We start from the raw sequence: 26,036 nt of genomic DNA, 5'->3' as shown, positions 1-26,036 counted from the left end.
TTTACTTTCTGAAGTGGGCCCCCGTTTTGTTGGCTTTTGTGCAAGAACACTAAGATGCAATAGACACTCCTGCCAAAAGGTTGATGCTATTCTATTGATCAATAAGTTGTGACAATGCACAGGCACAATGTTGGATCCACCATAGTGATAGACTGGTGGAGGGCATGTATTTACAGTTAAATAGTACAAACAAGGCTTTTATGGTTCTTCGGGAAGCACTTCCCTTCATCGCAGACTTTGGCCTATGACACATCGTAGACTTTTAACATGCACAACCAAGCAATGACAAAATAAAGGAATGGGACAAAAGCCAGAAAGAATTATACAGGCCCATTAAAAGCAACTCAATCAATATCCTGTCATAGTTCTTGTCTCTATCTGTATTGTGTTGGTTGAAATGAAGTCTAGGCAGTATTCAGTCTAGACCCTGGAGCTTTTAAAACATAGACACAGATCTGAGACAAGAGTGGGTGTGGTCATGGGAGCTGACCTGTGAGATGATGCGTCTATTCTTAGAGTCTTAATGCATCCTCTCCCCTAGGGCTGCCTCCCCTTACGTTATTTTAGCAGTGCATCCTAAATGGGTTGCCTTCAGAAAGGTTTAAATATTGATTCACTGCCTGACTGTAAATGTAACTGGGAAAAGCAGGCAGGTATTTTCTGCCTGTGCACATGAGAGGCCTTGTTCTCAAAAACCTTTTGATCAGTAAAATGGAATTTACGATAAAAGGTTTTAAGGGGAGTTAACAATAAACAGATCTTCCTCAGCGGGTTTTCTCCTAAATCTTTTAACAGTATATCCATTAAAGGGTTGTTTCACTAACAGGAAATACATTAAAGTTCCCTTGTGCTTACAGAGACAGTCCAAAATTAATCTAGCTCAAGTATTCACATTAAACCTAGCCTAGCACCAGCCAGCAAAACCCAAAGCTCTGGTCTCACACATTAACATGTAGGTGAATTAGACAGTTGTTCTGCATACTCCACATCTCCATGTTATATCTGTAGATGGTAATATTTGGAAAATCCTGCAGAACTCTTGCACATTGGCTGCTTTTGTTGAAGTATTTTTAAATCCTTTCTAAAGATCTCCTTTTATGGACAATGTCAAACTGGTAAAAACTTTCATTGGCATTTTGAGAAAACACTGAAGCTGCTTTTCTACATTTGAAAAAAAGAAAAACAAGGGTGGTGAACACAATTTGTATAAACAGCAGTTATTGGACCAATGATGCAACACAGGTACAATGTTATATTACAGTGGGTACAACGAGGCTCGTAAACAAAACACAACTTATTCACGTACATGCGGAGCTTAGCAACAGCAGCTGTTAGGGTGAGCATGGTTTGGCAGTGGTGCTGCGTTTTCGAATAACCTCTACTCTGTGGTCTGTTCTCAGAACCAACTCTGTGGTTAGACTGGCAGAGAGCAGTCTGTGTGTGTGTGTGAGAGTGCATGTGTGTGTGTGTGTGTGTGTCAGGACATATAGGCCTTTTTCACAGTATCTTGACATTTTGACGTGCTGCGGACAACATGGACGGTGACGTTCCAGTGAAACACGACGGCGTGACAAGGAGCCGGCGTGAAAAATACCAGGACCCTGAAACTGAAGCAGCTAAATGGAATTCAGCCATAATTCAATTTACACCAGTTCTTTTTATAAAATGCCATGTTAACTTATTTGCTGTGAAAAAGGCTGGTATGGACAAACTCATAAACACTGCCCTTCATCACCATGGACTAGATTTAATAGGATAGAATTAGGATTTGGTGTAATTGTTGTATCTGGACTGAAAACTATAATGTTTGTGAGCGGTGAGTCATGAGTTACATAAAATCTAACAGCCAGTGAGCGACAGAGGAATGACAATATAGAGAGAAAACAATAGGAAGGTATGATAAGAATGACAGCGGCAGAGAGACACATCCAGATGAACGGCCTGATGAGTGACCTTATACGTTTGTGTCATAGACAGACAGCCTTCAAATCACCACTCGTCTCTGTATACAGTGTAGATTTAGTGTGTATCAGCCTCACTATACATTGAACATCAGAGAAGCTTTAAGGTTTAGTACCCATGAGCTTTTGCATGTTAAATATTGAAAAATAAGTCTATTTTAACCTAAATTATGGTCTTTTCTAAAACTGACCGAGTAGTTTTATTGCCTAAACTTGACCAAGTAGTTTTATTGCCTCAAATTATCCAAACTGCAACCGAAAGTAAAGCCAGATAATAAAACCTTCTGGCACAAAAAACCTGATGGCTTCTCCCAACAGTACTAAAATATCTCCTGTCTTACACCATTTTCACATTTGAATTCAAGACATTGTCTGGAGTTGCCCTTTATCACATGCAGCACACAACCAGTGATTGTCCATGTGGGACACCTACTGGAAACATTCAGTTTGGTTAAAGGCTCCTGGGTGGAGCCCGCAGGACGGAAGGACAGAGACGTCATCAACACGTCCACCCACTCACTGTGAATTCTCCTGATAATGACCAGCTCTGTGTCAAATATCAGATCATCTGACACTATCAGGGTTTTTCATATTAGTATATATATAATTCTGTTTCGACTGTTTTGTATTTGGTCTGTATTTATTGCCATTCACACACATTCGTACAGTGCATCTATGGATAGCACTTTTTCTATGAGGGGCAATTTGGGGTTTGGTATCTTTCCCAAGGAAACTTCGGCATGCAGATGGGGAAGACTGGGATTAAACCGCCGACCTTCTGGTTAGAGGACGATCGGTGGCTGTGGCTGAGGGGGGTATTTGAACATTTGTGTGCGCACACAGGTGTGATGAAAAGACCAGGGTTGCAGTGCATGCAGCTTTAAAAAGCTTCAGTTAAATAATGCATCCCCTCAGATTAAGTTTTCCCAAACCAGATGCACTGCTGTTCTTTTTTTTCCAACAGTATTTTCTCCAAAAAGAAAAATCTTGTGCATCAAGAAACTGCAACAGAATCCAGAGCTTGAGAAACAATTTTTCCTATTTTCCTCAGGAGAGACACATTTGAACAGCACTTTGGGGGTATCAAATACAGAAATTATGACAAATGGGAATATTCTCAAATTTTGAGTTGGATTCTTTGGCAGTTTTTCTTTACAACTTTGAAAATACACTTAACAGACGACTAAAGAAAACACTGTTACACTGACATAGAAATACAAGATTATTCTTTTATCTTAGTTCCATTTTGATTCTTTTATTGAAATCTCTAGTCGTGACCCGACCCTAATTTGGAAACTACGCCATACTACCTGTTCTAATTGTACACTTCACAGTCATAAGCAGATCTATCTAACTATATCAGAATATTCCTGCCAATGTCTTGAAACCTTAAACCAAATACGTCATTGTGATACTGCAGCAAAGGTCAGAGTGAGCTGCTGAGACAATAATGGTTTATTTACAGCCAATTTCTCTGGAAATAAGAAAAGCGTCACTGACCAACGTAATTATTTTATTTAAATGCATCATCTTCATTTCTCAATACAGTAGAAAAAGGTTCTAAAAATATATAATTTTCAACACAATTGTCTGCAGAATATTTGTCAGTCGGATATTTTAGATATAAAACCAATTCAAATTAAATTGTGTTTAACATGATGTTTTGTATAATATAATTTACTTGTTATTCTTGTCTCTCAGTTGTTCAGGTAGAGTCCCCAATGATTTTGTGTCCATGCACACACTCCCACACACACACACACACACACACACAAACACACACACACACACACACACACACACACACAACTGTGGTTAGACTTCACATGGCTCCACTTAGTGGGAAAAGTATCACATCCAAAGCAATAACACAAACATGGCAACCCCAAGCCGCCCCAAGGGGGATTGGCACAGGACCTGGCAAGCCATTCATCATCAGGCTCACGTTGCCATATGTCTGCGTGCTGCCACTTTTAGTGATTTGTGAACATGTGTGTGTGTGTGTGGGTGGAGGTGGGTGCATAAGTTTCACTGTATGTCTGTGTGCATACCAGTGAAGTGGCACTGTCCCAGAGGAACGGAACAGGAACTTGACCAAATTTAGAAAAGGATTATCATGTTTCAGGATCACTCTATAGTTAAAGTAATGAGAGAAACCTTCTGTATTTATGTGATGTGTTATTTATGAATGAACAGCCAACTGGAAAGGCATCGAGGAGAAGACACTGATAGGAGAAGAAACCAAGGGACCATCAAGTTACTTGTCCAAGCAGAGGGACAGAAGCCAAGGTTTGTGTGCCAGGACGGAATTGTTGCACTTTCGCTGCAGACGGCAAAGGGATCGAGAAAAGCTTTCCTGTGTGGTCATTACATGGCAGATGGCATTTGATTAAGTTGGGCAATATCAAGTGTGGTGGTGGGAGTCAAAGGGACAGATCGAGGAAAGATGGAGAGGAGGAAACAAGGTAAGAAAGAAAGAATGGATTTCAGTTTAAATCATTGTTAATTACCTGTCAACCATATGGCCTCAGTGGCACGTTATTTTAGAGCTGCCCCGGGATCGATGGGTGTGTATGTACGTGTGGAGATTAAATAGAGACATGTGCTTTTACTGCTTTGCTGAAAATATTGAAAAGTGAGAGGTAGGATGTGTGTCGCTCAGTGTGCGTCCACATTTGCGTGTGTTTTGGTCTTACCCTGGAGATGGTGAGGGGCATGTTGAAGTCCTTCCCTCCCTGCAGCCTGAAGCCCCAGGGGGCTGGGCCTAAAAGAGTGACGCTGTAGTTGCTGCTCATGGTCTCCCCGATAACGTCAAATACGTTTGGTTGATGTCGCTGGCAAGTGACGATGCTGATGGCAGCCAAAAAAAACACGTTGCACAGATCAGGCGATAATGATGATGTCGCTGCAGGCTTCTGATGATGGGTACAGGATCGCGTGTATCGTCTCACTTTAAGATTCTGCTCCAAGATCTGAGGGACGATGAGAGTGAAAGGTACAGATTAGTGATTTGTGATGGTGAGACAGTGGACACGAAAAGAAAAATGTAAAGATTGGTTTTCAAGATGAAGATGATAACGCAAAGTGAGAAGATGAGAAGCAGAAATGTTGGGAAAAAAAATTAACAGTCACTGTAGCTACAACAACTTTCAATAAACACAAAATAATAATTTATATATTCAATATATTGAATTGTTTTAAATAAAAAACAGACAATACAAATGTTTGTACACTCTTATTAATGAAAACAAACATATTCACAAGCAAGTATTAAAATGTATTTTTTCTCACTACAATAAGCTGCAGTTGTTCAGTAGCATAAAACATTCACAGTTAACAAAGGACATTTACAATGAGATAACAATACTGCAACTGCAGCACATTTTCTATTAATGAGTGCTATTATAGTTTGAATGGAAAGGCTGTACCTTTTTAATGGGAATTCCAGAGAGCAAGATATTCCTTTAGCTGAAGGTAGACAATGTTATCCCTAGTTTCCCTTTGACTATCCCCTTCCCAGCAAACACACAGAATGTGTGTGTGTGTGTGAGGGAGGTAGAGAGACATACAATGCTCTTATATACCAGCTAATGACAGAGGGGAGGGGAAAGGTGGAGGAGGGGAGAGAAGAAGAGGGAGGCGAAAGGAAGAACGGCTGGAGGTTAGGATGGGAGGAGAGAGGGAGGGAAAAGAGGAGGGGAAATCGCTGGTGGGTGGAGTGAGAGGGACACAGAGGAGGTGAAATGAGGGAGATGATACGAGGGGTGAGATTAGAGGATGGGAGGAGGCAACACTGGGAGGAGACATGAAATGAAGGGGGGTGAGGGGAGATTACAAGGAAAAAAAGAGTGTGGGAGCAGAGTAAACGACAAGGGGTGGGAGACGTGGGAGAGGGAGTGAGGGGCTGAGGAGAGGGGATGGTTTATCTTTCATCCAGATATTTTGGGAACATGGACTCAGAGCTGTGGGCTGTTTCGTTTAAGGTGAAACCAGCCATGACCCGAGCACCCGTCCCGAAGGCTTCAATTAAAAGGTCTCTCAAAAGAGTTCTTGGAAGGATACATGACAGTGATGGTGACTGTGTATGAACTCAGGGTCACCTTGTCAAAGCTGATTCATGCGCTGAAAATTATCCAGATTTTTCTCTGGAGGGGCTGTATGTGAGAATGCAGCAGGAAACTGTCCCGAAAATTCAAAGTGAGCAAGTGGGTTTGTTGATGCAACAAATAGGAATACAAAACAAAAGAAAAGCAAATATCTAATGATGAAAAGGGGTGTGAGAGCTTTATGGTGATTAAAGCCTGTGTCAATGTGCTCTAAAGAAAACATGTGCCTTCTGCAGCAGAGTTTATACATTGTGTCCTGCCACCTGCATGTTCTACCCAGACGCCACCTCTCGCCTGAGTGTTCCAGACATTTTCCTGTTGTTGTGAACGCATCTGACTCCAACAATCTCCTGCTGCGTTCTTCGTATGTGAAGAAAAACTCCAGGAGATGTCCGGACCCAAGGGTGAGATTCTTTGCTTCAGCTGAAGTCACACTGACATTGTTAACACCTTTAAATCACCATTAAGTGTCTCTGTCACTTACTTCTTTTTCTTTTTTTTTTACACCATTTTAAATGCTGTTTTCTATATTGTATAGGTCCTGACTAAAATTGTATAACTCTACAGTTAGACTTTCATAAATCTTCCTTTTCCTACATATCTACTGTGCAAATTACCTCTTGGTCTCAATGAATTAACAAAAAAGCATAACCAACTAGGTCGCTGCCACAATATTTCATTTCTTCGATGCATGCAAGTAATCTGGTGCCTCGATGCAGCGTCATCATTTCCTTTTTCTTAATCCATTTCTTCATTATTTATGTCCTGACAGCTCAGGCACTTCTCCTCAACTCTGCGCTGGCTTTAGTCCATACCCTCCATTGCCCAGACAGATCAATACAGACGTATTTAGACTGATATAAGTAGTGGCTCAATAAAACACTCATACTGCTCGTTTCTTGGCCCAGACCACACACACACACACACACACACACACACACACACACACACACACACACACACACACACACACACACACAGTAGGCTCCATCTTGCCAAGTCATAGCTCTGGACTATGTTCTCTGCAGGGTTAGTTATAACAGCCTGGTGAGTTCACAGTAAAAATACTCTTATAATATCATTTATTTTGGAAAACCAACAAATATCAATGGGGAGATAGAAAGAACTTGGACATAAATTTAGGGAGAAAAGATGCTGGACAGCGATATGAAGATAAAACAGAGAGGGAGAGAGTAACATTCAACCTCTGCACCATGAAATGATTCTAACACGTTAATGAGATAACATCATGATGGACAAACAGTACAAGAAGATTAAATACAAACAGGACAACAGGATGCTTTTCATTAACTTGCTAATGAACACTCCCACAGTGTTTTTCTCACACACACACACACATACACACACAGTGGCTTTGTATATACTGTATATATATATACATTTTATACTTATGATTAACTTAACTGGTGTTATTTTTTCATACCTTGCATGTCAGATATTTCAGAGGTCTGATAAGCAACCGACACAATCTTCAGACCTAAGTTAAAAACTTTTCTAAATAAACGCTCTGTTATTCAAACCGATACGAAGCATTGCGGCAACAGAGCCTGGTCTAACACTAGCTGGGAGGAGCAGAGACGCAGGAGTCATTAAACCTGTTTCCGCTGGCGGACTGATGGAGGGGGCTAATGTAATCACTGAAGACACTGTGTTTATTCTGTGCTATTGTACAAATAGTTGCTCGTGCTCGTTGGAGAAGATCTAACTGCATCTTTATTTGGGGAGAGGACATGGATAATTAGTAAAAACCCTGTTGAGCTCTTTTGATCAGGCAGTGGACACCACAGGACGTGACCTATTCTTGGACTGCCCTGTATGAACCAGGTTAGTGTCATCATTCTGTGTTGTGAAGAGGAAGCCACTCTCAGCAGTGATTTACCTCCATCATCCACCATCATTGTAAATATACTGAACCCATTGACTGTATATCAATATGAACGACACATCTCAACGTCTTCTCACTGTCCAAAAACGAAGCCAAAATATCCCACATATATAAATACTGCCATCTTGTATATCTGGAGCCAGAATCTGCACAGAGCCGTGTTATCGAGCTGATTCAAATGCTCCACTATCTCAAGTTATCCTCTATGATTATTTTGAACATAACATAACATTTTTAAAACTGCATGTCTAAGGTCAGGGGTCAATAACAAGACAAGAGGGAGAGTGACAGGATCATTAGGTGTGAAAGGGAGCTACTACTATTAGTATATGTAAATAAACAGGGGACAGACAGAAAGTGGAACTGGAAAGAAAAGAGTATGTATTATAATGAATAACAAACTGACTAAAGTCTGTGTAAACCATGTCCTCAATGACAAGATAGTTTATTACAAAACTCCCCATGGCTATTTTTTTCAATTTTGATCTCCAGGGTGTAATATGTGAGTAGATAAATGAATGTCTTCTTCAACACGAAGCCCTGCAGTGAAGGTGAAACTGTCTCTGGGTAAATTATTTTTGGTTTAAATTATTCCCCTCAGATTTTAAAGAACAAACCAACAAGATAAACAAAAGGAGTCCATCTTGTAGAGGGGAGACAAATGTTGGTTTAATCAAAGTGGAGCGCGAATTAATAGATAAGCTGCATTTAGGTCATTGTCTCATTCCCATGTGACGAGATCTCTGGTTTTGAGTCCCATGAAGATATAATTTCTAAAATATGGGCCCTCCGTTCAGCCCACCGCTCTATTTCAATGTCTTTAGAGACTTGATCGATTGCTTTTATTGTCAAAGATGGCCAGTGGCCAAAAAGTGTAAGAGAGAGAACAATGGAGATTTGTGGGCCACAGGATAATGATATCAAAGACTAACAATAGAGAGTGTGCTGCAGCACGAACCCTCAGACACCCTGCCAGCCCTTTGTTCTGTCAAATGGTCTATTCCAGTCGTCCATATGCTCACCTCTCCACATGCTTAATGATCAGAGCTTAGCAGCCCGCAGCCATTACACACACATGCGCACCCCAAGGCAAGCTCCACCCCTTCATGGTAGGATAATCTGCCCCTGTAAATGACATTTAATGCATCAGCCACGTGAATAAAAGGGGGGCACCCACCCCTAATTCTGCCAGCTGCCCACATGCACACACACAAACAGATTTGCACAGCTATGCTTATAAGGACTTTCCATTGACTTCCATTCACTATGGCAGTCTTACCAAAACCTTAGCTATCACCAATTCATGCCTGACCTTAACCCCTTAACCTAACCACAACTCAGCAGGAGCTCAGAAATTATGTTTGGCCTCATAGGACTGAGTGTTGGTCCCCACGAGGTATACTGGTTCTGACAAGATCAGAGTTTATGCTGGAAAAGGAAGAGGTACAGTAACACACACACATGCACACACACTGGGGACACAACATATGTCCAATCTCTATGTACAAATGATATTTCAGGTCAAAACTGAAAACAACAGCTGTGGTCTGAATGACATTGATTCTATAATAGAAAACCCTTTCCGTTTATTTTATGATATTCAAACTATTCATAAAAGTAAAGGTTTTTTGTCATTAGAAGAATAATTCTCCTTTGTAATATCATAACCATATATCATATGGCTCACATAACTCTTTGGCAGGGCAGTTTTGTTTAGTGGAAAATAGGAGAGTGGAAATTGTAGATGTTTGTAGAAGTAGACGTCTCCAGTAGTTAGACTGATGAACGTGGAGGAAATGGGCAGCGTGCCCATGAGTAACCAAAAACTCCATAATCACACAAATCACAGTGTATTCACAGATACATTCACTCACAGGTGCACACACACTTACCAACAGGTAGACAGAAAAACATATGTAAGGCGTTTTATAGTAGGGAGAGTATTTGTCTGCCGGCAGTCTAATCGGTCTGACCCCACCAGACTGATATAAGCCTAACTAATCCCCCCCAACCCATCTATGTAAAGACTACACTGTAAAGGTTACAGTGACTTTTCTTCCCGGAGGAATTCAAACTTGTGAGATAAAAAGTAGCTTCACAAACCAGGTGATCTATCCATTAAGTTGAAATTAATGTTTAATGGTTAAACAGAAAAATGCAACAAACAATACAAGTAACACCCATGTAGCTTCAGGCAAAGATTAGCTTTTGGCAGCCTTCTCTGTAAAATCGAGTTTGTATAAAATGTGCGTTTGGCCAGATTTGAAGCATGAAAGATGTAACGCTGAGCTTATTATCAGAAGCCTGTATCTGCCGCCTGAGCTCAGACAGTGTTTATAACAGCTCGGCTTCACAGTGGAAAATATTCCTTCCTGTGTACCAGCCAAGCACACTGACACACACACACACACACTGGGAGATGGATCGCTCAGCCAAAACGACTGTCCATCCTCAGAAAGATAAAGTGAGAAAAATCAGTCTGGAGACATGAACACACAGGTGCACACACACACACACACACACACACACACACACACATACATACATACATACACACACACTGCCTCTCTCTTTCTCTCTTACACCACTAAGATACACACATTTGCTTAATGCTTGGGTCAAGTCCGGGTCAGTCAGAGAGAAGCATTTTAAAAGCCAAGTGTAATGTGGCCTCAGGGACGAAACAGAGCACACGTTTCAAATAGACCATTCAACCCTTAAGACCATGAGCTCTACATCGCTTCTCCCAACGCCTCTTTAGTAGCAGAGTGATGAACAAATCACTGGTCTCTTGGTTTCAGTAACACTGCTCTGAATAGGGGGGAATTCACCTAAAATAAATCAAATTCTGTTGAGCAGGTTATGATGAACTGAGCTTTCCTTCAGCATCAGACTGAGCACAAACTTTACAACTGTCATCAGTGTGTTTTTATTCTAGTTCCGTACCTTGTCAATCCATGTGTGTCCATGTCTGGGTAGTGGCAACCTTGTAATAAAGCTTAGATGTAAATCCTGTATTTTCTGTAAGTCTGTAAAAGTCTCTTTGTCCAATGAGTTCTCAGTTTGGGATCAATGAAGTCTGTCTATCCATCCATCAATCATCAGGGATTTCTATTAGGATCTATCTTTCTATCTATATTTGAAATCTTTAGTATTATGCAGTGCAGCACACTGTTTATCTGTGAGGTTGTCCTGTTCCGACACTGACAAATAAAAAATCGTAATTTAAGATAGTAGTACTTACCTCCTGCGATGTGATGAATAATAGAAATGGAGGATTGACTCGCAGCTGGAAAATATAAAATACATTGCAGGAAGTGGTGAGACAGCTCCAAGAACATCCTGGGAAACAAAGAAAAATAATCATGAGGCATTTGGGAAAATAATTAGCTTTTTGTTTTTTCGTTTCCGAGGTAACTACATTGTGATGTGACTGACATTCGCTGATGTGTTATTTTTTGTATACTATTCTAGAAAAAGCTCTCATGCCCTGTAACGTCTTCTGTAACATGTGCTGATTATATCACACTTGCGCGTGTTGTGGCCATATCGACAGTTTGTCAGAACGTTTCATGATAGATGGGCCTCGTTCAGACTGCGTTCATTACATCAGCCTCAATGTCATGACACAGGCTTTGGTGGATACTGAATTATGTGTGGATGGTGTGCTTCCTACTGGTTTCAGGCGCAGAAGCACAGAGGAAACACACACACACACACACACGTATTTGGTGCACTGAGACGACGTTTCCAGTGCTTTACTTCCTCACTCTCTAGTAGACAGCAGCTGTTCTGCATTGACTGAAGAAAAAGAGCGAGGATTTAAACTCATGATTCAAAGAAGAAGGTGCAGATAAGATCACAGGATGATGGAGGCAAAACATAAAATGATGGTGAAGAAGAAATACAAATTCAATTCAATTAAACAGAACCTGTGTCTGTGTCCCAGCCCATATATCTGTGACCAGATACTATCAGCAGGGTCTCAGGGGAATTTTAAAGCATCTGCCTCATCCAGCTCAGTCTAAAGCAGGACCAAACATCAATAATACCCCACCCCCCACACACTCTTCCTCCACCCCCTTCCCTCTGTCATATGTGGTTGTATACATACATGCATGTGTGCGTGTGTTACATCACCACAAAACAAGTCTGCGTAGCAGCAGTTTCAACAAATACATTGGAGACAATTAACACCATCTGCAGGGACATACTGCAGAATAGAGCCTCAGAGCTTTCTGTTGAAATGATAATAACTGGTTTTGTTGTTTTGTTAGTTTGTTTTTCACATGTGGAAAGTAAGTACTGCACATTTATGATACTTTGCAGCAGCAATATTCACCAGCAAAACATGGGGCCTCTGTGACGGAGCCACGCCATTACGCACCGTGCCAGAAAGGAGTCTTCACGCTGTGTAAAATTAATTCCTCCTCTCCAAAGATCAATATGTGTAAACTCACCTGCGGGGGAACGACCCTAGAAGCAACACAATGGAAGAAAAGTTGTGGCTCCCCCTATAGGTTGGAGGTGAAACTCGCAGTAATTAACACAAGTACTGGAGTCATCCTTTGTTACAGTCACGTTACAGGATTTTGCTCAAAAACTGAGTTTCATACTTTTTACTACATGACAAATAAATCTTTAATGTAGTGTTTTGTGCCATTGCTTCTGTGAACAATCCAGAGCAATGCCATTACTTGCTCTCTCTCTCTCTCTCTCTCTCTCTCTCTCTGTCTGTCTCTTTCACACACACACAGACACAAGCATATGACACTGGCTCATTAAAACACCCATAAAAGTATTTTACAGTCCTCTGCAGACCAGTAGGGATTCTAGATGTGTCTCCCGTCTCACCCAATCCACTCTAAAAGTTGTCCTTCAGATGATTAACCAAGTCGGCGTCCATCCCACCTCTTCTCTACTTCTTTTAGCTCTCAAATAAAAACGTGTCCAATATTACTCATTTCATTTCTCTCTTTTCTTTTCTTTTCTTCATTTTTCGACAATGTCCTCTTTGGTTTCTTTGCCGGCTCTGCCACGATGAACATATCGAGAGAACTAACTTTTTCTTACAGCTAGCTGCTGACTGCGCCTCCTATAGCTGCTGACTGTATTTGTTGTTGTGTGACTTTTACTGCATGGCAAATGTTCCTGCATGGTACACCTGAGACCCATAATGCAATGCCATGTGTTCCAGGAGTCGTAATTTTAATGTAGAATAAAAAAGTTGTTTTGAATATTTATGTAACTGATGTGAATGAGTCAAGGTGGGGTATTGACAAAACTTGACCTTTGCTTATCTTTACACATGCAGTGGCAGAAACCTCAGACCAGTGCGAGTGCATGCGTGGGTGGGGTCTCGTCAAACACCAGAAGTGTCCACATCCGTCCAAATGAAGACAGCAGAGGCTCCTCACAGGTGAGACTTACATCAGACGACAGTTATGCTTGTGAACTGGTTATTGTTTATCTCCAGTTTCAGTTGGGAGCAGCCTTGGTTTCAGTGCATGGTGATGTAATCTCTCTCTCACACAGTCACACACTCTTGCACATCTGTCACATTATCATAGTTGTTGGATGCATGCACGGAGAAGCATGGATAGGAAGGACCATGTTGTTTGACTGGACGAGTCTTGTTACTCGTCTAACAGACAGTTTTTCATGACACATAGGGTGTTATGTAAATTTTTTTTAAAAAGTTAAACTCTGTCCTTTAGTCAAAGTTCTTACAAAAACACGATCTGTCTGATGACGTATTTAATAACTTATGTTAAATCTAATAGTCTCGATTTGTTTGGGACCACAGGTGCATGTTAAATGAGGAATATGTATCTTCTTCCAACAGTGTGAGCTGGTGGGACATTTGATTTATATCATATTCATAAAGAAATTAAAAAACCAAAGAAAGAAAGAAAGAGTGCACCTTCTTTGGGTAAACCACCTTTGGAAATATAAATCCCTTCTTCCATCTAGTGGCTATCAACTGTCATTACATATTAAACAACTACAATTCCTGCTGCTCCATTTTAAGTAAATACAGTTTGTTAATGTATGTTTTATCAGGAAGCATGTTGTTATATGTGTCCTTTAAACAATTGAGCAACAGACATGGTATGTCCCAGACAGGTCTATCTGTCCACTGGACCACCATGCCACACAAAATGTCAGAGTGTGCTGTGAAAAAGTGGGTTTCCAACACATTGGTCTATTTATCTCTTCATCCAGAAATATATGAATGTTTGTAGAGATCAATTCAAACCTCTGCTGAAACAAGCACCATGCTTTCTCACTGTACAGTAGCTCTCCTAGGTTTCGCCCACAATAGTTCAACGCCAAAAATAAACCCAAAATATTTATTGTGCCAGCAGGATCTGTGGCATGATTGCGGCAGGTACACAGGAAATGAAAGCAGTACATGAAACGACAACGGCAAACAGCATCCAGGGATAAAAAATGCAGTGTATTGAATAAACCTTGGTGTGGCATGAAAAAACATATGACACAAAGCACAATTAATTTAAGAAACATTTGTGTGGATTAATAAAAATCATATGATCAGGTCCATGAGGAGAGTGTGGTCTGTGGAGGACGTGCAGAGGACTCAACCCACATTGTGCAGTCAGCTGTGATTTTCAACACTGTCTGCTGGAACTGTGTTCTTATACTATAAAGGAGATAGGCCTCAGTGAGGGCTGTAATCATTTCTACAAAGACAGTATGGAGATCATGCTGAATTATTAATTTTTTCGAATCATTTATTTATACTACAAGGAAACATGTTTCTCCATAGAGGGCTCTGAAGAAGATAATTACTTTGATTGGTTAAGGTGTCAATAATCTGCTATATTTTGATGAACTCTGCAGATTATTGATGATGTCACTCGCTGGGACGTTGATCAGAATAATCAGGCTCAGTCTTAACCATTAAATATGATTTCTTTTAAATCCATCCAGCACCATTGAAATAGAGTGAGGAAGATGTGTGTTTCATTATTTCACAGGTTCACTGCAATACTTCCCCATCTGTTTAAATAAAACACAAATGTAATGATAATACATGTTAATATATTCACTAATGACATTCATTGTACATTCATCTTCAGCCTTGGATATTTGTACAAATAATGGAATCAGCAACAGAACAAAGATATAAAACAGGGACACATCAAAATCAAATTTTCAGTTTCATCATTTTTTTCCTCTGATGACTCACCTGCTGAAGAATGAAAACTATAGATGTACATTAAGTACACTGCAGGCTATGCATGGATCATTTATTCTAATTCTCAGGTTTTTGCCACCTTTAGTCACCTTGTTTGACTGAAACCATATGTCACCTTAACCCTTGTTTATTTGCCATAGCCACAGTCTTTCTTTCCCTTTAACTATAATGTAGTTCATGTTTGGTTGAGTCATTGTCATTGAACATAATCCTGTAAAATTGTCCAATAGGGGTCAGTCAAGTGCAGAGTATGGACCAGGGGGTTAATGGTAGCATGTCCCTGCTTTTTGGATTAATTACAGCACTTCAGGATAATCATATGTGATGAAAGAAACTGTGCCAAGAGTTGGATCCAGATGAAATTCTGATGACCTTCTCCTCAATTTTTGTTATTGCATGATGTTTGTAGTTATAAAACCAACATGTGCATGAGTATCAAATGTTAAAACGCAGATGATACAGCCTTCACATCTGACTTGATTCACATTTGTTCACATTCACCTTTGTGAATAAAGACATGATGCGACATTGCTCCTTTAATATTTGCAGTAAATGTGAATGGATGCTGCAAAAAAGCCTGACTAGAATGATTGCAATAATTATACAAAGGAAATGTAGCCAATTAGAAACAAAATCTGCTGTTGTTCACTGGCTGGACTGATTATGTTCTGTCTAAAAATAATAATCCAATAAGACAAACTAAATGAACTCCAATTTCATCTTTGGTTGTATAAATCTACTTTACTGGTGCTGCCTTCAGTAACTGTACAGTACAATTATCATTTGACTTGATAAATAGGAAAAGTTCAAGGGAGCAGTATTTATTATGAAGCACAGACATATTAAAAGTCACTATGAAGAAAAAGTAAAAAGTTCCTATTTTTATGAGTCACATTTGACCCCACGTCAGAATTTTGATCAGTATCAACAGTCTCCGTTTTTCATTATGCTCCTGTCTCGCTGCCAATGGAAAGTTGGAGGGGTCCAGACAGACTGAGGGAACCACAACCGGGAGACAAGACCTGAATATAAATACTTCAAGTACATCCTCACAACCCAAAGGCATTGCTATGCTTTCCTTAATCAGAGTCACTGTATCATTTTCTTTTTTTTCAAAAGGAACAAGAAACATCTATTGGTTGGTTGTTGATGCTCCTTTACTTGAAGCCTTTACCTGAAAACACACACACACACGCACGCACATATACATACACAGACACACACACACGGTCTCTCTTTAGCTGCTTTCAGACATGAACTCTGGATAATCTGCTGACATTCTCCAGAGGGGCTGAGTGTGAGAACACAAATGACAGAGAGGCTGCGGAAATTCTGCGTAGTTTCTCCTGCCAGCCCTCTACCAAAGGGTCCAGATAATAGCCGAAGGAGCACATGTGAGAACGTAGCAGGATATTGTCAGGAGAATTCAAGTGAGTGGGCACCTTGATCATGTTTCTAACATGCAAAACTTCCCCCCCAAAATAGGAAACAATTATCTCAGGATGGAGACGCGGTGCCGTGCACTTAGAAGATGCAGATGAAGAGAGGTTTTGCTGATAAGAGCCACCTGAATCCTCCAGAGATGTCTTTGTTGCTGACTGGAGAATCTCCTGCAGTGTTTTCATACATCCCATCATCACATTAATGATGATGTGGTCCTAGTTAGTCTAGTAAACCAATTTCATGAAGTGTTTTTATTCATTACCCTGAACTGGAGTCTAGAGATCACATTATGTGGACCTAAATAAATGACATCATAAACATTTCAGCTCAAAGCTTTATATCACAATTCCACCTCGGTGTGAACAGACAAACTAAAACCCCATCCCGTCAAGCTTACGCCCCAGGCTCATGAAAACATGTTGCACTTGTCATATTTGTGGGATCTAAGAAAACTATGCTGTAACCCGTGCTGCCCCCTCAGGGTGCCCGTGTCCCTGCCAAGTCTGACAGACAGTGCACTCTGCATACCAGCAACCAGGTCATTTTGTTTCACCAGCTTTTCCTCTGCGCTCCGGCTATCGAAGGAACAGGGTAGCATAGCTTTGATTTACAAAGGAGTCAAAAACTGTTGAAAGATTAATTTCAGTGGATGAAGAAGTGTGAGTTTGTAGAGAGGAGTATGTGTGTGTGTGAGATCTGTGGTCAAAAGTTTACTAGCTTTAATGGAAAAAAAAAAAGGGTAAGTATTGAAGTCCAGCTCATCACGAGAGCAGCTCCACTGCCTCGAACACTTCTGACGAGAAGTTCAGACTGACAAAGGTATTGTTCTCCATTGCCTCAATGCTCTCCTCCATGCACACACTGTCCTGGTTGATGAGGCTGCTCTCAGAAGTGGGACTGATGACGATTATGCGGGGGATGCCCTGAGGCAACTTGGGATTGGTGAATGGGATTGTTCTGAAATTGAGGGAGTCGAAAGAGTCGCTCTTGAGGCTGTTGAGCTGACCACTGATGCTGCGTTTCTCCTCCCCAGGGTCTGAAATATCATTGGTCAGACTCTGGCTGCGCCTCCTGGTAAGAACTAGCAGGGGGACAGTGGCGATGGTAAGAGAGCTGGAAACCAATTCATGCTCACAAGTGCTCGATGGTTCATTCATGGTGGACGGACACTAGCGATGTTACAGCAAGCAAACAAAAAAAACACATACAAACACAAAACAAGAACAAAATCAGTTGCAAAACATGATGCATAAGCATGAGAGCATGAAGGCAAATCAAATGAACGTGATACAAATAACAAAAACAATTAAGCTGGAGTTAAACATGTTGCTGTTGTTGAGTTTTCTCACCTTCTCTGGTGCATGGGTCTTTGTTGCTTTCCGCTCCAATTGTTTCTTATAGGACCTCCCTCTGCAAGACTGACCGTGAGAAGACATGCTTCTGAAGGAATCACCTGACCTTCTGCCCAAAGGCTCCATCTCTACATCCCTCAACACCTGGAGGAATAAAACAGAAGATGAGCTAATGAGATAAACTGAAATAATCTGAGATTGGCCTCAGATCATCATGTCTTCTAGAACTTTCCAACAACAGGTCACTGTGAGAGTAAAAGTCTAGTCTAGTTAGCGGTGCTGGTTTGCATGGGATGATTATAAAATGTTGTTAAATGTAGCTCAAAGAAGAAATTAAAAATTTCTCCCCAAAGAGTCAAAAAAGAACTATGAGAACCCAATAAATATCTGCAATAACTTGAACAGTATTAATCATCATCAGATTCACTCTCATACTGTCATAAAATGATTACTTTTCTTCACTTCTTTGACACATATTTTCATTTATAAACTTTTTGTTCAACTGCTCACATGCACTTTGCTGGATGAGCACTGACTTGCACAAATGGACTTCATTGCTTGGTATAGTTATTTTTGCAATTAGTTTAATTTAAAATGAAATGTCGTTGCATTGACTACAGATTATGATTTATAGCACAGTACAAATCTTAATTTGTAATCAGTCCAATGACATTTCATTTCAAATTCAAGTGTCAGAAAAATAATTCTAATCAATAATCAATTTGTGGAAATTAATGTTCCAGCTCCTTCATGGAAAAGATAGCAGACCCATATATTTTGGCTTCAAATAAAATGAAAGCCTCAGAAAACAAACACAAAAGTATTCTTCAGGAGAAGACTTTATCTGATATACAATGACCATGTCTGTGGAGTTGGAGGCTGCTGTAATGAAGTGTGTCCTTGATGCTGTGGATTGTCTGCTGATGATGGAGTCCCTGTAAGACAACTCGCTGATGGAGGAGGAGGCGCAGTCCTTCCGAGGAGTAGGAGAGAGAAACCAGAGGCAGGGAAACTTCTCTGCTAGAGTCATCCTGAAGAGAACAGAACAATACAAGTTATTTAAGATATGTATTATTATATGTATTTGGACAAGATGAGGTTCAATTGACCCGAGTCATCCTTCACCTGTATTTGTTATGTATGATTGCATAGATGAAGGGATTGTAGATGGTGGAGGCTTTTGCTATGATTGCAGGGACGGCCTTGGAGTATGGCGACAAGATGTTGGCGTGCCTGGAAGAGAGAGAGCAGCAGAATTAAAGAAACTTGAATAAATAATTCTTGTTCATTGTGTGCTTCACAGTCTTTTCTTTTGTAGCACGACAATTTAACATGGCCACCGACCATGACTCGAACTTGTCTTTATCTCTGTGTTTTTGCAACATAATGAAAGGGACATTTCGGGTCGGGGGGATTAGCCAAAATGTGCCAGCTGCCACAGAGAGTTGGCTAAATCCATCTGATCGTGTGTGCGTGTATAAGTGTGTTAGTGTGTATGTGTATGTGTGTGTGTGTGTGTGTGTGTGTGTGTGTGTGTGTGTGTGTGTGCGAGACTACCTTTCCCCCTGTGAATGAACAGTGAGAAGATTTCACAGTTACGTAACTCCATCCCATCCTACTGTATGTCCCAGCAGAGACATGTGGTTTAATGAATGTTATGATAGCTTAGATTAGCAACTTTGCCGTCTGTTGTGTGTCACTCAGCCATGGGCACAAACACAAAAACAACCATTACATAATAATATTTCTGGAGCCTTTTTTTGGGGAGATTTTTATCTAAACTGCCAACACATCATCCATCACATACTCAGAGTCAGTGTGAAGTCACCTGGACGTCTAGTGTTACTGCCTTGCTGCTGCTTATCTTCTGAATGTGTGATTTTCATCCCTATGCACAATGAATGGTTTGACGCATTTTTTTGTAATTCCTTTTCGGACACAATTTTTATCTTAATTTATTTTGTTTTATTATCATTTATTTGTTGTTAAACTGGTTTGCTCTGGCTTTTTTCCATATTTTGATATTTGTATTTGTATTTAGCTTTAAACTCCAAAATCTTAAATCTGAATTAAGTTTCTAAGAGATTGTGACCATGTATAATGAGACAGTGAAGAAGCCTGGATTTGTTTCTCTTCTTTACTTCTGTATGTGCATTGTTTCATGTGTAGCTGGAGCTAAAGAGCAATGATAAGTAGGACTGATGTCCTGGGTTGTTACTATGGCGGCACTAAGCTGCTTGAATGTTTGTTTGAGTGCACGTCTTTGTTCATCTGTGTCTCAGTGGGTTTACGAGTTTGCACAAGTCTTATCAGCTGATCTGAATCTGCATGATGTGATCTATTCTTACCATCTCCAATAGACCATTATAAACTCAAACTGACAGAATAAAAATAACATAAAATACAGGTTATAATTCCAAAACTGCAGATAATGTTAAAAAGCTAAATATAAGTTTTATAGCTGAGGGTATTATGTGCTGTGTAAAGCTTTGACAAAGTCTCTGGCTCAAAGTATGTGGAAATAGTTGAATTTCAAATTGCTGAAGGTCTTAGAAGATTTGAATATTAATGAGCTGAATATTTAACGGCTAACGCTCAATCAGACTTACCCTGCCCAGGAAATCAGTGTGACGCAGGCATACGGTGACCAGGAGAGAACATAGACCACAATGACGACAAAGGCGATCTTCGCCAACTTCCACTCGCTCTTGATGGACTTCTGCTGGATGAGGGTGGATTTCCTCACCTGAGTCCCCAGACGCTCTACCTCCCTGTCGGTGCAGCAGGATGTAAAGGGCAGTTAAAGCTAGATCATTAAAATTCAGATAAAATACTTTACTCATGTACTCTGGTATAAAGCTTATAGTACCTGCCAGTCTTCCGTATGGCCAGAAACATGAGCAGATAGCAATAAAAGATGATTCCCAGAGGAATAAAGAAAACAAAACAGCAAAGCATCATCGTGTAGCTCCTGTTGGCCAATGTGTATGTGACGTAATCCCATGTGCATGACGTCATCAGACCCTCTGGGATATAAGAGCCTAGAAGAGAAGAAGCAAGAAGTGTGATATAACCTAAAACATCAATGTTTCTTCATGTTGGACATGATGTCATGTCTGAGGTGCAGCAGATTAAGATCACAGGTCAATTGGGTTAGCGCAGGTGAATGGATGAAGATTAGTTGTTTTTAATCCCACCATCAATTTGCTCAGTAGGGAACCAAGAACAGGATGTTTGCCTGTTTCTTTCAGACTCTCACAGGGGATTTATGAAAAGAAGACGCCAGTGTAAAGGAAACTCACTCCAGCCAACGAGAGGAGCCAGACTCCAGGCCAGAGAGTACAGCCAGACCATGAGGATTGCCAATGCAGTTCTTCTCTTGGAGCTCCAGTGAATCGCCTGCAGGGGCTTGGTGATAACCATGTAGCGGTCGATGGAGATTGCCAGTAGGTTGATCATGGAGGCAATGCCGAACAGGGCGCCACAGAATGCGTACAACTTACAGCCTAAAGGGGATGGGCACATAAAAACATGTAAACAACACAGCAGCCTAATTCTAATAATTTAATATGAATATGAATTAAAAAGCTGTGTCCCAATTCAGGGGCTGCTTCCTTTAGATGCTGCATTTGAAGAGCGATTATATGAATTGTACAGCAGCGTGACTAGGCTGTCTTATTTCAAAGGCTCCAACAAATACAGCTGACGAATGTGTACTTTCATCTCCGCGCAAAGGAGGCTTCAATCGGTGGATCCTTCTTAGACCAACCTATCCCAGGATCCATTGCACTTTGATGACAAACTGTCTGTGGAAGTGACGAGACCAAAATGTTTTATATTTTAGTTTTTATCAGACTTCAACTCAATCAAACAGCTAACATTACTTTTTCAATTACATTCAATAAAACATTCTCATCTTGTCCAACAGCTGCTCTGTTGCTAAACCGAAGACAGCAGGAAGGGCGGGACAAGCTGGGGACGCAAATCAAAGAAATCCCCCAAAGAGCAGACCATGTCATTTTAGTTCTGCCTTCATATCCGAGGAAGGAGGGGACCCCACACTTGGGACACAGTTATGGACTCTTTCTCTGAGGCTTCTAAGCAGAATTGAACCTTTGAGTGTGTCTATTGAAAAAGAAAATTAAAAGAGAATCACCCATCTCTCCAAACACCCATTCCTTGTAGAGACAGTTGATGAAGAAGATAGGTGACTGTGTGAAGGCCATGAGGAAGTCGCTGACCGCCAAGTTCATGATGAAGTAGTTGGGCAGATTACGAAGCTTCTTGTTACTACACACACACACACACAAACCGGGAAAAGAAGGGTTTTTTTTGGTTAGTATGAAGCATATACACATTGTTCTCCTCCTGCTGTGATAATTCAGAGTTCAGCTTCGACTTTGGCCACTAGGGGTCTCTCAACCAAAACAATAACAAAATACCTATTTTGATGATGTTGCGAAGCAGCGTGGGATCATGGGAGCAGTTGTCTTCAGCAGTTGTCTTCAGCACCGTTTTTAACATTTTGGATAATTTACATACACAAGTCAACAAGATATGTAACATAGGTCAAGTTGTCTTTAGGTATTTTCATGAAGGGTTGTAGTGTTCCTTCAATGATATGATGATGGACCATTGCACGCCAAAAATGCAAACTGTACTCATACTGCAGGTTGGAATGTAGCATCTGCTTTAATACTTCTAAATTCCACAAATACCCAATGAGATGCTGTTTAGAGAAAAGGAAAATAAAGTATCTTTCAGTTAAAATGTTATTTGAATGCATAACTCATGCAGCACTGTTTCATTGTCAGAATTCATCAGTTAAAAACCTGCTGTTGAAGTGATCAACTCTGTGTGAACCTGCGTTCATACCAGCTTGATTAAGCAACGTATTGACCTGCGGTCTGCCTCCACAGCTCTTTATTGATTAAACTTGGGTTCCCCTGAATTAAAACTAGCTGCTTCCCGACTTCCCCTGAACACAAGAACAATCCACATCTTTACCTGTGAGTCTTTTGTGGATTTGTTGTTATGTCACAGCTGGAGTTCTGTGTTTTTGTGCCACTAAGTGTCCATGCATGTGTGTGCATATCTGAGTAATTCACTTTATTCCTAGAAATTCATCGTATCAGGGCGTCTTGTTAAAATCATTACATTTCTGATTCAGTAAACACAAATTATCATCAAAACACAATGGAGGTGCCATCATATAATCTGTCTACAATGATGGACATGAAAGCTGCCGACAATCCCCAGAACAATCACATGCACGCACACACGCACACACTCACTTTCTCTCTCTGACCCAGTTTCTTTGAAACAGTTAATGTCACTGGCACAATAAGAGACCAACGTCTCTAAATACAGCACATAACAGGAATTGAGTTTACAGATTCTGAGTTACACATCCTGTTTTGTTACGAAATAAATGTAACATTCGATTTCACACTAGCCTGTCTAGCAGTTTTCTGTTTTTGATTGTTTAACTCATGTGCTTTTGGACAATATAGGATGTTGCTGTTCTGGTTTATTTTTCCTGAAGAGCTCATGCATCTGAATAATTATGTTTGGATAAAGGATTTTTTTTGGTAATTCTATGTCACCCATGACTGTGCACCTGTTGTGTGGGGGGAAAAAAAGCTCACCAAATTTCAAATGCAGCGTCCAATTTCTTTACAGCAGTTCACATCATTTCTCAAGGACATCCGACAGATTTGCTCCTGCAAACACCAAGTTTGACTTTGTTGCCACGCAACTAAGATGATCATTCGGCTCGTACACTAAGATGCACAGATTATTTTACTAGTAATCTAGGTGGCTTTTTTGAAACCCCTCTCTGATCCTCTGAAGAGTAGAAGATAAATCATTATCCTCAGACTGCAGTACATCACTTGTGTCCACAAATCATACACAGTGCTGCACATAGAGAACGGTCATTCTTTCTGCCTCTCCATTTCCATCTGTCCAGCTCTCTCTGAGTTCTCTGAGTGATTATAACGTCTCCTCAGGGCTCTGATGGAGACCCATATAAAAATGATAAGAGTTATAATTGTCAGATGAATGTTCAGAGTATATGCACTGTAAAGAACAGATTAAAAAATCAAACCATTCATACGAACCCACCTATAGAAGGCAAACATAACCAGAGCATTGCCGGTGATGCCCAGCGTCCCGATGACGAAGACGAACAAAGCAACGATGTAGTGAGCATGGTCTGGCACGTCCACCTTGGTGAAGAAGCTGCTCTGGGTGTGTGCTTTCTCTGGCTCCATGCTCTCAGCGGACCACATGGCTCAGACACCTCATCAGGACTGCCAATCTGGCAGGATGCAACACGTCTACCAGGTCGCAATCCACGTCTTTTTGCTTGATCCTGGCCTCCATAGTTGTACCATTTGAGAGATGCAGTGGAGATGCACGGTATCTTCTTTAGATAAAGCTTAAGATCAAGGTCAGGTTGCACGGATATTCTGATAGTGAGCAGTTGGTCTCAACTTTGTAAAGGTGTGAAATCCAAGAAATCCAAATTTCTGGAGAAGAAGCTGGAACAATGAGAAAGTATATATATTTTCTATTGCCAAATCTTATCAAGTTGTCAATGTTACATTATACATTTTCTTTTCCCTTCTTTGTCCAGTAGATGCTAGATGATATCCGCAAGCCATTCCCACATTAGTTTTCTCCAAGTACACTTCCTCACTTCCCACATCCTCTCTATTAATCCGCCTCTGGTCTGATGCACCAAAGCTCCTTTTCTGCACCTGTTTTGTCCAAATGTGTCCCGCTTTGATTCTGGTGTTAGTTACTTGATGATGTTCTCCAGTGCATTAGATCCCACGCTCGCTACACATTGTCACTGTCTGTCCAGTCAGTGTCAGCCTGCAGCCTCCTCACCCGTCGCACCAGCTGTGCACCAAGCTCTGCATCAGTGGCTCGTCTCTGATTATCTAGCATCTCCTAACCTCCCATTTCTCTCTCTCTCTCTCCTTTTCCCCCTCTCTCCATGTGTCTCTCTCTCACTGTCCCATGTTGCTGTGTTCCCTCAAACCTGCTCTGTCATACTCCCTCTCCCTCTCTCTCTCTCTCTCTCTCTCTCTCTCTCTCTCCCTCTCCCTCTCTCCTCAAACTCCTCGCCTGCTCTCGCTCCCTCCCACCCTTCCTATAATATGGTCCGGCCCTGAGCTCTCACCCTTTAACCACCACATTCTTACATAACACACATGATGTTCACTAACATCAGCAGCATTAACAACCATTTCAGCTCAGCACTGCATCAGACTTTGTAAACGAGACAATGATGCATGTGCAGCGCCTTTCATTTCTATCATCAGCTGACGAGCATGTTCTGCAAAACATTTTGCATGCACGCAACCTCTCATACTTGTGTGACAAACAGTACAAGTTCTGCTGTGATGTCATTGTGTCGCTGACAAGCATGGACTCTTGAAGATCACTAATGAAAGCACCCCAACTAATTAGTCTTTCCATAACTTATAAAGCCAATTCAACACGGCCTCAGACTCTTAAGACACACATCACAATCCAGAACGCACACACTCTTATGTTTCATATCATCCCTTCAGACGTAGGTGCAGGTGATAAATTAAAGAAGGCACAGCTTTAAGACTTTAAAAAGACTTTTCACCCTCGGCAGGATGTAAATAAGGCACACGGACAATTCCTGGTTAAATAATGTGTCAGTTGTATCCAAGAATGTGACAATAATAAGATGACTGCATTGATGGTGGAGTTAATCTAATCATAACATTTAAGAGCAAACAGGGACGGGAATGATGTTCTTATGACTGCCTGTAGGACAGTGGACGCTTGCCACATCTGCTGGTCATTGCTTTTTATGGTGCTGGACATGTTGATAAAGAGGATGAAGCGGATGGAGGGAGTTGAAGAATGTCAAGCTTAGACAGAGATGCCAACTAAGCCCCTGGAGCAAGGGATAGCCTTAATCTGCACACTGTGCATGCATGTGATCAGTGTTTGATCTGCCTGGAAACATGTATGTTTGTGTCATATGTGTGCCTTATT

At 40.9% G+C, this 26,036-nt stretch overlaps 2 protein-coding genes across 10 annotated transcripts in view; both read right to left on the bottom strand.

The window, feature by feature from the left end:
• Positions 1-11,315, bottom strand: part of pdlim5a (PDZ and LIM domain 5a) — a 68,589-nt gene extending 57,274 nt beyond the window's left edge. Inside the window, exons 1-2 of one of the 8 annotated variants that reach the window (XM_020101088.2) lie at positions 11,218-11,315; positions 4,658-4,933 (exon numbers count right to left, since the gene is read on the bottom strand). In XM_020101088.2, the coding sequence (XP_019956647.1) occupies positions 4,658-4,756 (99 nt within the window). In that variant the 5' untranslated portion in view covers positions 4,757-4,933; positions 11,218-11,315. Of the gene's footprint in view, positions 1-4,657; positions 4,934-5,389; positions 5,612-11,217 lie in introns of those variants that run through there. The other 7 variants (XM_020101087.2, XM_020101089.2, XM_020101090.2 and 4 more) reach the window with 7 other exon arrangements.
• Positions 11,316-14,412: 3,097 nt separating this feature from the next.
• opn4xb (opsin 4xb) lies at positions 14,413-25,079 on the bottom strand. 2 transcript variants are annotated; one of them, XM_020101093.2, is made up of 9 exons: positions 24,117-25,078; positions 22,147-22,280; positions 21,293-21,496; positions 20,860-21,031; positions 20,600-20,761; positions 19,116-19,223; positions 18,850-19,021; positions 17,988-18,134; positions 14,413-17,807 (listed from the first exon to the last, which is right to left on the bottom strand). In XM_020101093.2, the coding sequence occupies exons 1-9, from the start codon at positions 24,281-24,283 to the stop codon at positions 17,400-17,402; spliced, it is 1,674 nt and encodes a 557-aa protein (XP_019956652.1). In that variant the 5' UTR covers positions 24,284-25,078; the 3' UTR covers positions 14,413-17,399. The 2 variants fall into 2 exon arrangements, with proteins under 2 accessions (XP_019956652.1, XP_069379779.1); XM_069523678.1 differs by having other exon boundaries at positions 17,549-17,719; positions 24,117-25,079.
• Positions 25,080-26,036: the final 957 nt, after the last annotated feature.

Source organism: Paralichthys olivaceus, chromosome 4, assembly GCF_024713975.1.
Source record: "Paralichthys olivaceus isolate ysfri-2021 chromosome 4, ASM2471397v2, whole genome shotgun sequence".
Classification (NCBI taxonomy): Eukaryota; Metazoa; Chordata; class Actinopteri; order Pleuronectiformes; family Paralichthyidae; genus Paralichthys; species Paralichthys olivaceus.
Note: the sequence above shows the minus strand (reverse complement) of the source record. Positions and strands in the feature narration are given on the sequence as shown.